The sequence below is a fragment of the Crassostrea angulata genome, chromosome 5, assembly GCF_025612915.1.
Source record: "Crassostrea angulata isolate pt1a10 chromosome 5, ASM2561291v2, whole genome shotgun sequence".
Lineage (NCBI taxonomy): Eukaryota > Metazoa > Mollusca > Bivalvia > Ostreida > Ostreidae > Magallana > Magallana angulata.
The window spans coordinates 57,151,290-57,167,511 of NC_069115.1; the positions used below are offsets into that span (position 1 = coordinate 57,151,290).

A 16,222-nucleotide genomic window follows, 5' to 3' on the forward strand; every position below is an offset into this window, starting at 1 on the left:
TTGACAGTTAAAATAAGAAAACACTAAGACAGATCATATACATTAATTTTAACCTATGGATAAACAATGTTTGCAGATTATACACCAATTGTTCTGCCAATTCACAGCGACAAAGAGAAAAAAATTGGATTAAATCTGTTGCACACCTTCTCTTTTACGAGGTTTGGATGGTCGTGACAAATTGCAGACTGTATAAATCATTTTTTAGAAAAGAGCTATGTAAAAAGTTATATGAAAATGCCCAAATCTAAGATTCACATGTTTTCTTTGCTGATTACTAGTTGATAGCAAAACAAATCAAATCTCAATACATGTATTTAGGTAGATCTTTTAGGCCTAATTTCCTATATCTAAATTTTTCATATAAAGTATTTTGCGGTTTTAACATACCGTATTATTTGTCCAAAGGTAATGAATGTATGACTACGAAAATTTAATGCATATAGAAAACAATAACATGTTACTGAACAATGAAATATTTCATGATTTAATAGGTTAAACTCTTGATCACCATATTCATTGAACTCAATGGAAATAACAGACATTGTAACAGTGAGTATTATTTCTTGGTGCACGATTCAAAAACATATACAAGCACAAAATTATTAGTGTGAAACAATAATGTGTTTGTAAAGTGATTAATAAAGACTATCGTACCTTGTCCATATAATTTGATAAAAGTGGTAAAGACATTGTTGCAAAGCACTTAAACACAAAATATATGGAATTTTATCAATAACATGACAACGACAAGAAATCTGCATAATCAAAGGGTACCGTAATAGAAATAAAACAAACACCACGAAAAAGACTCTTATAAAAAATACTAGCATATCAAACAATTTTCAAAACAAAATTTTAACGTTTTCTTAATTGGTGTAAGCAAGGTTTTATACTGTTTATTCATTGCATATCTAGAATTATTATTATTTTCCAAAGAAGGTGTTGCAAATAAGGAACCATTCCTTAGGGGTGGAATGGACCTTGATTATCTGTAACGCTTGATATCGCTTATCATACCTAAGTAAAGATACATTACGTAGACGACTATATTTAACTACCGGTCATGTTCTGTATGTAGGCAAAATACTATCTTTCGTTCTTGCTATGCTATTGAATGTGTCTGTGTTATTTGCGGTCTGGTCTGTCGTCCGTACCTGTGATGACGTCAACACCGTGGCCTGTGGTCAGCTTGACCGAGTTATGAACGTCTGTACTGATCCGTGTTTCTCAAATCTGTGTCAACGGTACTGTGGAAAATGTCGTAAGTACTACATACGAGAAAAAAATTGCAAAATCGCACTTATGTATAAACATATATCTTACAAAAATAACATTATATACTTGTTTGTTTTTTTAAAGCATTTTCTCTTTTGACAGCTTTGAAATGTTACCATTGTATGTCGACAAATATAACTGACTGTACAGATATAATAGAATGTCCAAATATGGAACACGTAAGTACAAATTTTTCGATAACCTTACAAGGAAACCAAATCATAGGTTTTATCAGTCAGAGGAAACTCTTTTTTCGTACAATGTTATGGAAGAGAGAGAGAGAGAGAGAGAGAGAGAGAGAGAGAGAGAGAGAGAGAGAGAGAGAGAGAGAGAGAGAGAGAGAGAGAGAGAGAGAGCACTCAAAGATTTTTAGTAGTATTTTTCAGTTGTAACTTATTTAATAAATATGAGAACCATATAGTAGGAAATACATGTTTTTTAAAAACTGATTTTTATATTATTTCTTTTACCAAAGGCATGCGTAAATGAAAAATACCTGACAAACAATTTTACATTTGGTTATAAAGGTGGATGTGTCCATAATCAGGTAAAATGATCTAGATACTAACGTAATGTTTGCTTATTCCATATTGTGAATTTTGAGTGTAAATGTGTAAATACAAAACTTACAATAGGACATTTTGATGGGTCATGTTTTGCCAAGTTGGCAGCGATTTATGCAGAAAATGTACATTAAGCGTCAGTCGCTTTTGTAAACTTAATGAATCTCGAACCAATCTTACGTTTGGTGATGTCTATTTGTATTGTTTGAGTACATATATATGTATGATGAATATTCAACATTTTGATTATAGCAACATCAAGTTAATTCAGGGGTTTGAATTGATAATGGCCAGGTATGCAACCAGTTGTATGGGACAGCCTGCTATTCAGTCGGAGAATGCAGTGACCAGAGAGGGTACTGTTGTAAATCTGATCTGTGTAATAGAAACACGCCGTCACGAAGAGCAAGTCGAGACGTGCACACTCAGAAAGGCAACGTTGATCAAAATAGGATAACGAAAAGGATCAATTCAGGTAATAATGTTCTGGTAACAACCCTGCGAATAGTATTGTCATTCATATTTAGATCACCAGATTTTATTTGCCCCTCGCATTAAAATTGTAGGAAAGAGTGACTCGTTGAAATAGTCTATCTCCCATAGATCCGGGGTGGCTGTGGTCAAATATGAATAGATAGACTATTATTGATTTTAAGATTTTTCTTTCTTAATTCGTTTTAAAAATGTTAAAGTATGCGTGTGGGAATACTAGTAGGTAATATTCTTTCTAACATCCTTTGTAGCGACCACTCCAAGCACGACGTACACATCATATTATATTTATTTCGCGAACTAAATCGTATAAATCAACCGTTAAATTTTTTTAAGTATTTTTAAAAATTCAACTTTTATCTTTGTCTTTGCATATACATGTGGAAGCAAAAAGAATACATCTTTGTAAAAAAAAAACTAAATGCTTTATGTTTATATTTTGTGCTCGAAAAACCCACATACATCTAATCGTATTACTTTTTTTATATAACTTGATACAAAAGGAAAACTATTATACTCCAGGTTTGATTACAGTTCTTCAGAAAGTTAAATTATTACAATTGCTAGTTTGGTTTTTTTACAGAAATTTTCGCTTTGTGTAAAAGTTTTGGGAAATAGTTGTGCAAGATTCTAGATTCTACTGGTTGCGAATAAAACAAACAATTCCGTTAAATTTAAAACAAGTTTTTTTTTTCATAAAGAAATTGGTGGAAATAAGCCACCTCACAGCAAGAAAACGAATGCTTCCCATAGACCCATGGTTGTTATATTCCTTCTGACTTTTTCTTTTTTTTCTTTTGAGAGTGTGTCATGTCAAGGGTTGTTTTCGTTTATGTCTAATGGGGCACCTCACTGATCTTAACACAACATCCAGTCAAAACATGCTTTGTGTATCGTCAATCTCATTTTAGGTGTAACATCCGTCCCTAATTTTACCATAAATTTTTTAAACAATTTCTTATTGATTTTTATAAAATCAATACCAAGAGATTTAAATGAAACAAAGTTGACGTGATGAAGCTTCTCAAAAATTGTAATGTGTGTTATCATGATATGAAGATAATTAGACATAGTGATTAAAAAAACCAAAATTTTAACCTCACAACATAAAATCAAAAATATGAAATGTTTATCAAAAATATATATAGATATATACAATGTCAATTCATGTAACAAAACTTAATGAAGTGCTAACTTTTATTTCAGAATAGCACTTTGTTGTTTATATTTGTAACAAAAAGTGCTTCAATCAGCAAGAGTTATCTTTCTTTTTCATAACCTATTGAGGATTTTACATACGGGTTTTAAAGAGATTACATGATATATTGACATAGTTTCTAAGTTTTCAGAAAAGAGTTTCTGTTTTAAAATTTGGATAAGATAATAGTTCTGTAAATGGATCCAGATGTTTTAGAAATGCTGAAAATGTAAAACAGAGGATTTTGTTTTAACACAAAAGGGGATCAAATGAATGATCTTCCAGTAATTGGTATAATCTCAATATAGGGATATATTATCTTGAATAAAATGTGATATTGTTCTTTTTCCCCCATGTGTGCTCTCTCAGAATAGAAAACCCTTATTCAATTTTAGACACTGGAAATGTTACAAGTTTCAAATGATTATGACTAAGTCTACAGTTTGCAATTGTCTTAGTCATGAATTTCTCAATTATAATTCATTTACCATTGTGAACGAGCTATTAAGAGAAAAATAAAAAAAAACTTCCATCTAACGAATCTCTGGCCCAAAACATCAAACACGTATTGTTCATGTACTGTATTAGTACATGTACACACAATATCGTTATATTTGGGGGAAAAAAGTATGCATTAGGGGAGGGGAGAAGGGGGGGGGTATAGTTATTACCTCATCAAAATTTGATCAATATGATTACTTTCTTGTAATTTTTTGTAAAAGTTTTTTCTAACTTTTTTTGCCCCTTGCTAAAAATTAGGGTCCATTTCGTTAAGTTCAAATTTCTTTTTTCTTTATCAATACAATTAAATAAATGTCACCTTCCATCATAAAATGGGGCCAAGCACCCCTTCGTTGCTACTACATGCCTCAATAATGTAAATGAGTTAACAGAAACAAAGTAAGAATATTTTCTGCAGAAGTATCTCTCTTATCAGAGCGACATTCCACCTTAATATCAGTCAAATGTGAGAACACATTTGGAGAACACTTAGAGCTTTGGTTTAGTGTATATCACAATGCATACATTACTAAAGTTAATAGCGGTACTATAAAATCGATATAAAGGTACAAAATATAGTAAATCTAAAAATTTAAAACGTTTTGAGTTTTAATGACAAGGTGACAAGGTTTTTAAAAACATTGTTACAAAGAGTATTTCGCCTAAAGAAACATATGTGTATTTACAATATTCAAATTGCAAATCTTAAGTAAAAACATTATAGATGAGCACATATATAGTAATTTTACGTCTTGTACTTCAGAAATTCCGACTTGTTTCTAAATCGAGAGAGGCTCTGGAAACAAATATTGTAACATTTCTAGCAGCAGTTGGTTTAGTTTGGTCAAACTTTTCAGTGTCTGTATAAGAAAATTCGCCCTAAACTTTTCTATCAAGATTTTTTATAAGTAGCTCTATGCATATACTAATTATACTAATCATGCTTAAAACAAACTATGTTCATGTTTTAAAATATATCAGAGTATGATATGACTTACAAGCGACAAATGCTACGTATTTTGAGAATGTTATCCGAACACTCATACTTTCACTTACAATTTCACTGGAACTTCACAAATTTCTGACTCGCCTCCAAGAAAGTATCGTAAACGTTTCTTCGAGTACTTCTTAATTTATTTAGAATTAAGAAATAATTGCTTGAGAATTATGAGGTGATCAAATTCGGTCGAGGTAATCAATAAAACCCGAAGGGCTTTATGATAGGCCATTGATGAAATATATTGTAATATGCATTACAAAATAGCTGATTGGTATTGTTGTCACTGACAAAAGCACTGAAAGATGTTAATTGTACAGATTTAGCAACGATAATGATAATATTGTGAACACATTCGCAAATATTTCGAACGCATCCATATCTTGATTAGTTGTATTGTTTATTCTTACACATAATGCAGTGTGCCAAGATGTCGATTCCCACTCATGTGTTCTGATGAAGAATTCAACAAATGTCTGCTCCTTATCCTGTTTTAAACAAGCATGTCCCTTGACTTGTGGAGTTTGCAGTAATTTTTTTCTTTATGAGATTTTGAACAAAACTAAATGTGTTGAATTATCTAATCAAAGAGGAGAATCTTTGTACAAAACAAAATTTGTTGTACACCGTCTGAGTGGCCAAAAGTATGCAACAAACATAGCTCACGCCATTCAATATAATTCAACTGTATCCGGAAAAACGAACTTAAACTAAAAGTTATTGAATTACACTTTCATTTAAGCATTTTGTTACATAACCCTTCTTGATTATATGTACTTGGCGTAGTCTTTGCGGAATTGAGGCATACACAGAACAATGGCAACAGGTGTGTACATTGTAACACGTGTTAAACATATTTTTACATATTTATCTAACATATGTTAAACACTTAAAAAAAACCCACACATGTACAGTGTTTAATTATATACATGTAGAATATGTGTTTAATATTTGTAAAACATGTGCAAGTGAACACGATATTTAAAACACATGTTAAAAATGTTTATTGCATGGATTTTATTAATATGTAAAACACATGAGTATAATACAGCTTACATATGTTTAGTAAAAAGGAATGTTAACAACACGCTTATACAATTTTTCATTCATTTTGCATTTTGAACTACCTATTCATCTATAACTTCGGTCATAAAAATAAGCAGTGTTTTGAAGGAAAATATTTTTTATTATTGCAAAATTTAATGATTACATATGTATCTATTCCTTGAGTGCTTAAAAATTTAACCATGAACAATTCTTCTGATTTAAAAGTTTACAAAATTCTTCCGCTCCCCTATGAACAAGAATATTTACATTTACAAGCTGAGAGAGAGAGAGAGAGAGAGAGAGAGAGAGAGAGAGAGAGAAATGTACGTAAAGTATTAATTTGTCCAAAAAAAACTTAAACCTTTAGAGTATTTACTCCTCCGTCTATTGATCGAACATCAAATTAATTCTTTTCAATGTACAGTATTGACATTAATAGGGGATTTTTAGACGTCTTTCTAAAATATTTATACTAGCATAAATACAGACATACAATTTTGTAAATCAGCATGAAACAAATAAAAAATTAAAAAAGGAACTTTCATAGATGCATTTGTTTCCTTTTTCCATGACTTATTTGTACAAATAGATCTTTAAACAATTTTAAACAAGTTTAAGGTAACTAATTATTCAAAAGAAATTTTAATTACCAACCATAAGGTCAACTTTTTCATATAATTACCATGACTTGTATGTAGTATACCAGCTGCAGTACAATACCTTTTCTGAACTCAAAAGGACTATCTGGCTCTTTGAAAGTTTATCGCAATGTTTTCAACATCAAACCAAGTCTGGGTGGACATTGTACTGAAACTATTTGCTACAAAATGAAATTCAAACAATAGTTGTATATAAACAGTGAGTTCCATATCACAGTACATAAATAGATTGATATGTTATAAACATCATTACTCAGTTGAAGCCTGACATATTTAATGTTTGAATATGAAAACAATCATCAATTTATTTTTTCACAACATACACTATGTTTTCAAATATGTACAACAGCCAGTTTACCCTTGGTATTACTCTCAAAACTTTACGACAAACAAAGCTTCATAGGAAGAACTATTTGCTTCTTTGCAACGAACTTCAGTTGGACTTCCCATGAAAAAATGACAATAACCGTGAGCCATCTCAAAAACCAATAAAACGAAATACAAATTCAAAGAGGTAGGATCAGGTGCCTAGAAGGAGTGAGCATCCTCTGCTGACCGGTCACACCCGCCGTGTGCTCTTTGTCGTAATCGGGAAATTTTAAATTTCAACCCCATTCTATCCAGCTGCATTTCTATAGTTGTGAAGTCGTATCCCAATGGGAAAATTTGTTTTGACAGATTTTAGAAATTGTTGAAATACACAATATTATATGAATTTGTTTGCCTCATACTAGTCAATTAAGAACAATCATAAACCTTAGAAGTTGAAGAAGAGTGGTTTAAATATATAAAACTAAACAAATGATATTGAAAATGATGACCATGCATTGTTGACAACACATTTTATGTTTTTTAACGCGATAAAAGTAATATGTAAATTGTTATCTTTTTGGAATTGGCTTCGGTCGATCACAGTTGTGTCCATATGAGTCATCCGGCGATTTTTAACTATTTCCGCACGAATTGCTCCTTGCATCATTTTATTTAATATGCAATGACCACCTCATTAATTTTAAATCTGTAAGTACACGTAGATTATTGCATATGTTACTCTTATACGTTTGCCTTGAAAGTAAAACATTTATATTGTTAGATACATGATGATTCAAATAACATTGTTTTTACATAATGTGTAAGCAAATTGATCTGAAGTAAAGCTTATCCATGAAATGAACAAAACCGTGTTGTATATATTTTATTAGTCATGTTTATTGCATGTACCTTAATGCATTTGCATTACATTAACATAGCTGACCAATGATATTACATGTCGATCATGAATTTAAAAGGAATACTTGTTTCCCTATTTATTTCATTGTAAAAAGACTTGCTATTCAATTGTTTTCTGGTGATATTTTTATTAAATTTTAGAGAAATTTATGTTGATAAGAATAGATTCAAATTACACACTTGAAAAATAAGTCAAGGGGCTACTTTTGAATAATTCTTTAAAAAATATTGGTTTTCAAAGAAATAAATAAAGATAAAAGAAATAAATTAACATACTTTTAAAATATAGTTTGCCACAATTCCCTTTGAAAAATTTCTTCAGATTCATCAAAGTACCCCGAACTGTTGTTTTGTTGTTATCCTTAAGAATAATGATGCAATCATTTTAGTTCTTCGAATCCACTCTTAACAAACGATTCCTTTTATAAATCATACCCCATATTACCCAACATTATTCACATCCCGGATACTATACCTCACTCATTCCATCGATATGCGTCAGCAATAAGAACAAGAGGCCAAGAGGCCTTAACGGTCACCTAAGTAGCATATAACCCATACACAAACTTGTCGAGGAGTCTCATATATGCATTTATTTAGATTTCATTCTGGAGTAGAAAAATTATATATTTGTAATGAAGACCACCTTCAAAACGAACTGTGAAACCTATAATTTTGACGAAAAACTTTAAGATCTGGTCTACAAAATAATGAATAAAGTTTTCCTTACAGGTGTGTGGGAGTAAAGAAGATAATTTTTAAACATTACATGCATTATCACCTGTACATTCATTTTGGCCCTGCCCTAGAGTCAAAACCGATACTCCAAGGGGCATGAAATTAAAAATTACAGTAGATGACTTCCTGGTAAACTTAATTAGTCATATTTTCATTGGATGTGTGAAAATAGAGAAGAAATTTTACCTGAGTTTACTCAGGTGACCAAAAAATATGAAGCGAGCAAAATTGACGCCAGCCATGTTTGTTGCAATACTTTTGGCCATTCGGTGTTACATGCATATTACATGGATAGTCGTTGTGAGTAAACCCTTTTCATTATTTTCTTTCTAATTTTAGTTGAATGTTCCTCATGCAACCATATTGACAGCCCAGAATACTGCAACGTGACTAAAATATGTGATCCTTACGAGGTAATAATTTTTTGTCAATGAAAGCTGCACCTTTTCCAAATACAATAGTCATAATGATCATCGGTTTCTTATTTTAGAAATGCTTCACACTTAAAACGAGATCAACAGAAGGAACATTTGCTTACAATCTTGGCTGTCTTCATCAAATGGTAATAACGGTAGTAATGATAATGTCACCTATTAGATTTGTTAATGAATAATGACTGAGTACGCAAAGATTTCTTGTTGACCAATCTCATGGAAGCAATGACGTCTATGAGATTGGTCAACCCGATAAATTTACTTAGTCAGTCAGTAACAAACCTATGACTGTTTTGATTTCCCGAGGAGTATCAAGTGAGACATTTCTTCGGGAAAAGCGATAATCTACGCAATTATATAAAAGAGGCCTTATACATCTTGTCGAGTTTTATACAGTTAAATTCTTCAAAAGTCTCATTTTAACCTTTAAAAAAATTCGTTGAAATCTTAGCTGCACTACTTGTTTACTTTCAATTTTTTGTTGCTATCTTATTCAAAACATGTTCCCTCTTTCCTCTGCAAAGGTTTGATCAAATTCCGATGATGCTTTTTTATTATGCTCCATACATGATAAAGTGACATCTATTCAAACTGCAACCACTGCAATTTGAAAGTAATTTTAAAAAGTAACACACCTAACTTAAAAAGGAACTCATAAGAAACGTGGTTTATGCATTTCATGATATGAAATGCGAGATAAGTAAACGAAGTATCAGCCATATTGCCAAACAAACTTGTAAATCCCACCAATCGGACATGGAAATATAGCTGAATATGGCAGTCACGTGCTATGTTTAAACCAATAAAGTGTGACATTTCAGTTAGGGAAAAACAAAGGTGTGCGCCATGCATAAATATGCTTAACTATATATGTTGATTGATATACCTAATTTTTGACGTTCTGTTTGATTAATAATTTATTGTCAAGACATTATTTAGATAATGTCTATTAAAGAGACTTGGACACGATTTGAGATAAAAAAAAATATTTTTATTTTTTATGTATGAAATGGTTTACTGGTGCATTTTAAATGATTAACAAAAATATTATTATGTTAAAGTCAAGTTACAAGCGAGATACAGAGGTAAAAATTGATAGTTATGTAAACAAAGCTCGAGTCTTATGGTTGTTTATAAAAAATGTAATGTAGAGAATAACCATTTCTTAGACAAAATGTCATGTAAAAAACAATTTAAACTAATTCTATATCTTCATAAATACTATTATCAACAAAAGAAAGTTACATATGTTGAAACTTACACCAATACAACACATATGTGAAAAATGACAATTTGAGCTTTGTTTACTAAACAAAGAATCATGAACTCTGTATCTTGCTTATAATTTGATATTTGAGTTTCAAATTTTGACACAGCATTATAAACTTCTATATTTATCAATAAAAACATTGAAAATCGAAAAATAAAAATTGAAAATTTTAAGTCAAATCGTGTCCAAATCCCTTTAATTTATTCATTATTTTTAAGATCTGATTTTGCCGAAATACGATGAGAATCTAGAATAGGTAAAAAACACAATATTGTTTAGAAAATTAATTAAATAAAAAAGTTTTTAAGCCAATTATTTTTGTAGGGATGTACCAGATTGCAAGAATCCCTCCCCGCGCGTGTCTTTGGAAGAAGTGATATCATTTTCATGACAGTTCAAGGACAATGCTGTTCAAGTAATCTTTGCAACAAAGTCACGCCAGCCCGATTTATAATGCATATAGCTTCATGACAGATTACTTTGACACAGGATTAGTGAGCTTGAAAGATTGGCCGAGAATTAACTAAACAGGCCTACATCGCATTGCTGTTTGAAAGAAATACTTAAAATCAAAAAGTATTTTGAAAATCATTCTGAGTACTCCCACGTGTACAAAATATAGTAGGAGCCTATAGATAAGTTAATCAGAAAAAAGGAAAGGCACAATTTTCCTGCAGAGATATATATATTTCTGCAGCTTTGTATTGATTCGATGTCAATAAAACAAGAATTTCTCTACATTCAACAAAACTATTTATTTTCAATGTTTAGTCTATATTGAAAACATTAGTATTTTTTTTATTAAACTGTATAAAATATAAATCGCATTTCTAAATTTCTAAATATGCAAATTTACATGACGCTCAATATTACTTTACGAGTGAAAAATATGAGTGTCTCATCTATTATATAATATAAGCAAAATTTAGTACACGTTTTTTAATTTCGGAAAGTTGATTTCCCTTCTTTAAACATATGCCAAAATATACGACTCAAATTATAAATTTAGTTAAAAGATCTTAAAGAATCCGACAGTTATAATTAAAGAACATTTCATAGAAATTGTTATAACATCGATACAAAAGAGTAATTAAATAGGTAAGAGTATTATTTGAAAACCTTAATCATATATGCTTAAACAAAGAAGAACAAAGTTGCACATAATAATTAATTAAATTATTAATGTTTGAAAATATGTACGAAAAAAAAATCAAACCGTTGTATGTCATTACGTTGATAACATTCGATCCATTTGCTCTCACATTGATCCTGATGAAATCATACAACAACACATGCTTCACAGTGTACTGTGAATTAGACACACACACGCAGGCATCTCGTGAGTCGTCTTTGGTAAGAAGGACGTCATATAAAGAACGGTTTCCAAGAAAATCTCACTTCGCCCGAAATGAACATAGTTGATATTTGTAAGAATTTACCTAAAAACATATGGAGTGATCTGAGAATAATATCAGAGATAGTTCGACGAATACATGTCCATTATGAACACAAAACAAAACATTTGTCATTAGCGAAGACAATAATTCAATTTAACACAGTATGATAGAGAATTATCTAAATATTCCATTTTTTTTTAAAATTTTGCTTTTATTTAGAGTTCGCCGATTTTGTCTTGTCATTTGCAACTTATCTGCTACATGAAAAAACGTTAATATTGTTTAGTTATGATTGTGTCTTTTAGGCACATGTTACTTGCAAGAGTTTAGACCTGTACACGTATGCTTATGATTATGTTAAATGTATATCACTCACCTTGAACAAGACACACTATTCCACAATTCAAAATATACAGAGCTATCATTAGCGGCATATTTGAAATTTTCACAAAACTATCACAATCTGTTTCAATTTATTTGATGAATTATGATCAGTATTTACTTCCTCTTATCCCCTGTTCATTAAAATTATAATTCAGAGAAAATCTGTACTATGTGTGTCCTGCTTGAGAGACGTGGTACTTGTTTCCTGTTTTCTTCTTTTCACGTTTTACTGGTTTCATACACTGCATATTTATACAAAAGTTGTTTATTTATTCCTGAATGTTCTTGCAAACTTATTTGACATTATTTGGCGAATATCATTATTCATATCGTTCATCATCTAACATTTAAAATCAATATATTTTGCCTCCATATATTCTAAGGCGTCTCATGAGTTGGTATTCAATGTAGAATTAATGAACAGCAATAATTATTGTTAAGAGTAATTTGTCCTAACATGTTGCTGTTTCTCCCGTCCATTCATGACATGTATTGCATTCCCGAAGTTGTACATGCACTTTACTTTCCAATGATTATGCTTACTAATGAGAATTTATTCACCATTGCTCATAAACCATTTTTTCAACGATTATAAAACAACACAAGCGACTTCCTTTTGTTTGTGTATGAGTGTTCATCTGTAATACAAGTAATTGCATGATTAAGGAAACTTAAATCCTGGAATTTTTCAAATGTGTTTTTCAAAACTAATTTCCTTTGAATAGTTATGAATTTATTTTTGGATTATTAATCACGTTTTCTCTCAGTAAAACGACACTTATAATTATTTAAGTTCGTTATTTCCGTTGTTGAGAATGTATACTGTTATCTTTCATTTCCCTGTGTATTTGAAAGATATTCTAGCAGTGTATTTTAACTTCACTGAGACCATTGAACTAGGCTAGATCTGGTTTTCTCCGACGTCCGTCTCTCTGTTTTTCTATCTGTTCTTATGGGTGTGTCTGAACAGTCTTCATAAAGGGTCATTATAAAAAAGAAAGAGAATAAGTTTTACATTTGTAAATAAGGTTCAAATTACTTAGAGGTACCGAATAAATTAATTTCAACGTAGCAACCATGTATGTACACTCGTGCGAACCGACGCTCTCATGCACGTTTGTACGCACGCCTACCACAAAACGTCGTGTGGTGTGGTTTCCACAAGAAATAAAACTATAACATATTTGATATTTCCCAAGGAAGATGACATAGTAGCTACAGATGTATATTTAAGCTAATTGTTATGATTTTTTGTTTTGGTTGGTGGTTGGGGGGGGGGTGGTAAGCGGGTTTCAATATCAAACAAAATATTAAAATGATAAAAATCAGAATCTGAAATCTACTAAATTAGTATACCATTTTAGAAATAAAAGGGAAACAAGAGGCTCATGGGCCCAATCACTCACCTGAGGAACACTGGCATTATATGGGCATTCAAAGGATATTGTGCCATTTGGTCTCTTGGTAAATTAACAAAAAAAATATCAAAATTTTACACTTATGTATTTTGCATATACTTAAACTATGACATGTTTACCTTTATGGAATACCATTTTCATCAAAAATATAATCACATGCAATATATAAAACTAAATTGGTGGTAGGGGTTCACGGTTAACTTCCCGTTCCCTTTAATTTAGCCCCCCATCCCACTACTTTAAAAAGCGATCAAAATAAATTAGAGCATAAAGGTAAATTTTCTTCCTCAACTACTTATTAGTTCTTGTGAAAAGTAAAAAAGGCAATAACAAACTGCCAACCATCCCAAAAATCAATAAAACGAAATACAAATACAAAGCAGAGCAATACGGAACTTTAAAAAGATAGAGGTAGGATAAGGTGCTTAGGAGGAGTGAGCATCCTCTGCTGACCGGTCACACCCCAGTCTGGTATTTGTCGTAATTGGGAAAAACGATAAAGTCCGTAGAAAATTAGGTGATTAATTATGGTCTTACAATATGTGATGAATATATGTATTGCGACATAGTAAGGAAAGTTGACCATAGAAAGATTGAAATCATCGCGTTTATTATTTTAGTTTTGTTGTTTGGTTATCATCAATGTTAATTTCCAGTAAAAAAAAATCCAAATATGAAACAGGAGACGCATACTCAGTGGTATCTGGTGAAACTTGGACCAGAAGTCAGCCGAGGAAGAACTTTTCTACAGTTATGAGGTTTTCTCCGCTTTGAATAAAGATCGGTCTTTAATTACTGCAATTTATTTTCATATTACTATAAGGATGCTTTTTGCCAAATTTGTTGAAATGACCAGGTGATTTTAGAGAAAAGTTTCAAAATATGAAAGTTTACAGAAGGACGGACTGAAGGATGACGGATACAATTTGATCAGAAAAACTTACTTTAGTTTTCAGCTCAGTTGAGCTAAAAATGTTGAAAAGTAAAAGTAAGATCTTGATTTTTTAATAGTAATATATTTACATCCACTAAGTAAGATTCCCTCTAATCTTTTTTATTTACGAATATTGTTTAAAATTCACCTCTCTGTAGACACTGACAGGGTTAAAATTTAAACGATTTAGTTCTGATCAGTTTATCAATCCGTCGAAACCTTTAGCAACCTACAATCACGGACCGCACGAAATAAGCAAGACGATTTCAGACTCAGATTCCCATGAAAGACGATTGGATGCTTCTGTTTTCTCACGTACTGATGTACATTAGCAATAATTTAATTGTTTTTACTTAATTTTTACGATCAATTCATTAATTTGTTTAAAAAAGAAGGAGTTATCGTACACAATTAAATGCTTTCTTAGATAATTCATGCGGGTTATGAAGTTTACTTTACTTTTTATTTTTTATTTTTTTTGCAGTATTGTTACATTCATATCCCGCATAATTCATCGAAAATAGTAATCTATTATTTAAATTTAGAAAAAAAATCAGCTTCGTACAATACAGACGTCTCGTATTTTTCAAATTACGCGGTTTAAGACAGGTGTCTCAGGTAAAAACCGCGTACCGTACTTCACGATCGCCAAGATCGCCGCGTTCTTTGACGATCAGTTACAGGTGAAAAAAGTAATCTCGAGTATCTAAAAGGTGTTTTCTTTTTTTTTCTTATAGAGTTTTATTTATATTTTGCATTAAAGGTCTTCTAGCAGAACGTCAGATATTTGGGGATATGAGAATCTATTAGCGGCTATGGTCTCAAAAAAGTAACCTTTGTCTAAGTATAGTGAGAGTACTGTATGAGCAAACCTATTCATTTTTACATGGCGGTGACCCTCGTAGAACATTTTCATTATTCAAACATGAACTAGAAGTCAGCCAATCAATACGGAACCCCACCATACTACCTGATATTCATTAAATATCCAGTTATAATCAACTTATTTTCCGAAACTTGGATTAGTAGTCGGCCATTCCATACGGAACCTCAATAGGGAACATGCAGTCCGTTACTATAACTTGTGAATTTACAAAGTTGTTTCCGTTTGCGGGATCATCCAAAAGGTCAGAAGGGAAAAACCAAATTTCCCCTTCTCTATGCTACCAAATAGTAGAACTTCCTGTGAAGTAATCTCTCTAAACTTAATATATTACTTCGATCTGTGGGTTGCTCCATCCTGGGGCAATCAGTAGACACAACGGGAACATACTTTTAACATCAAATGATAGAGTAACAAACCTCTAAACTACAAAGGCTGCTGTGAGAAATCTGTGTGGTTTTCCCCAAAGATGGCAGCCAAGCGACGTACCTTTTGTAAAGTGTGGATTGATCTATACCTAAAAACTAAGAATCGATAGGGAGTTACCTGATCAGACTTTCACAGAGGTAATTGTGTCGCATAAACAGTGCATTTTCACGTAATTTACATAGAACTGCGTTCAAGCAAGAGACACGAATTCAGTGCAAATAAACGTTTTACAATTACAGTTACTGCTTTCAGTCATGTCGGATCTTATCGGAATTAGTCTTACTTGAATAAGTGTCTGACGAGCTGACATAAATTGTTCACAATTAATCTTAAATTTGAACTATAACATTTCTTTGATTCAAGTGTTTTA

At 31.4% G+C, this 16,222-nt stretch overlaps 1 protein-coding gene and 1 long non-coding RNA gene across 3 annotated transcripts; both read left to right on the top strand.

Moving 5' to 3' along the window:
- The first annotated feature begins 902 nt into the window (after positions 1-902).
- Positions 903-1,826, top strand: LOC128184935 (uncharacterized). The gene is made up of 3 exons (XR_008243795.1): positions 903-1,264; positions 1,381-1,457; positions 1,754-1,826. It is a non-coding gene; the product is annotated as an uncharacterized LOC128184935 (long non-coding RNA).
- Positions 1,827-2,090: 264 nt separating this feature from the next.
- LOC128184932 (uncharacterized) lies at positions 2,091-11,450 on the top strand. Of its 2 annotated transcripts, none has more exons than XR_008243793.1 (4): positions 2,091-2,316; positions 9,043-9,116; positions 9,194-9,265; positions 10,732-11,086. XR_008243793.1 is itself a non-coding variant. In XM_052854577.1 (4 exons), exons 1-4 carry the CDS (start codon positions 5,486-5,488, stop codon positions 10,876-10,878), a joined length of 366 nt encoding a protein of 121 aa, XP_052710537.1. In that variant the 5' UTR covers positions 5,463-5,485; the 3' UTR covers positions 10,879-11,450. The 2 variants fall into 2 exon arrangements, 1 of the variants encoding a protein (XP_052710537.1); XM_052854577.1 differs by lacking the exon at positions 2,091-2,316 and adding an exon at positions 5,463-5,558 and having other exon boundaries at positions 10,732-11,450.
- The last annotated feature ends 4,772 nt before the right edge of the window (positions 11,451-16,222 follow it).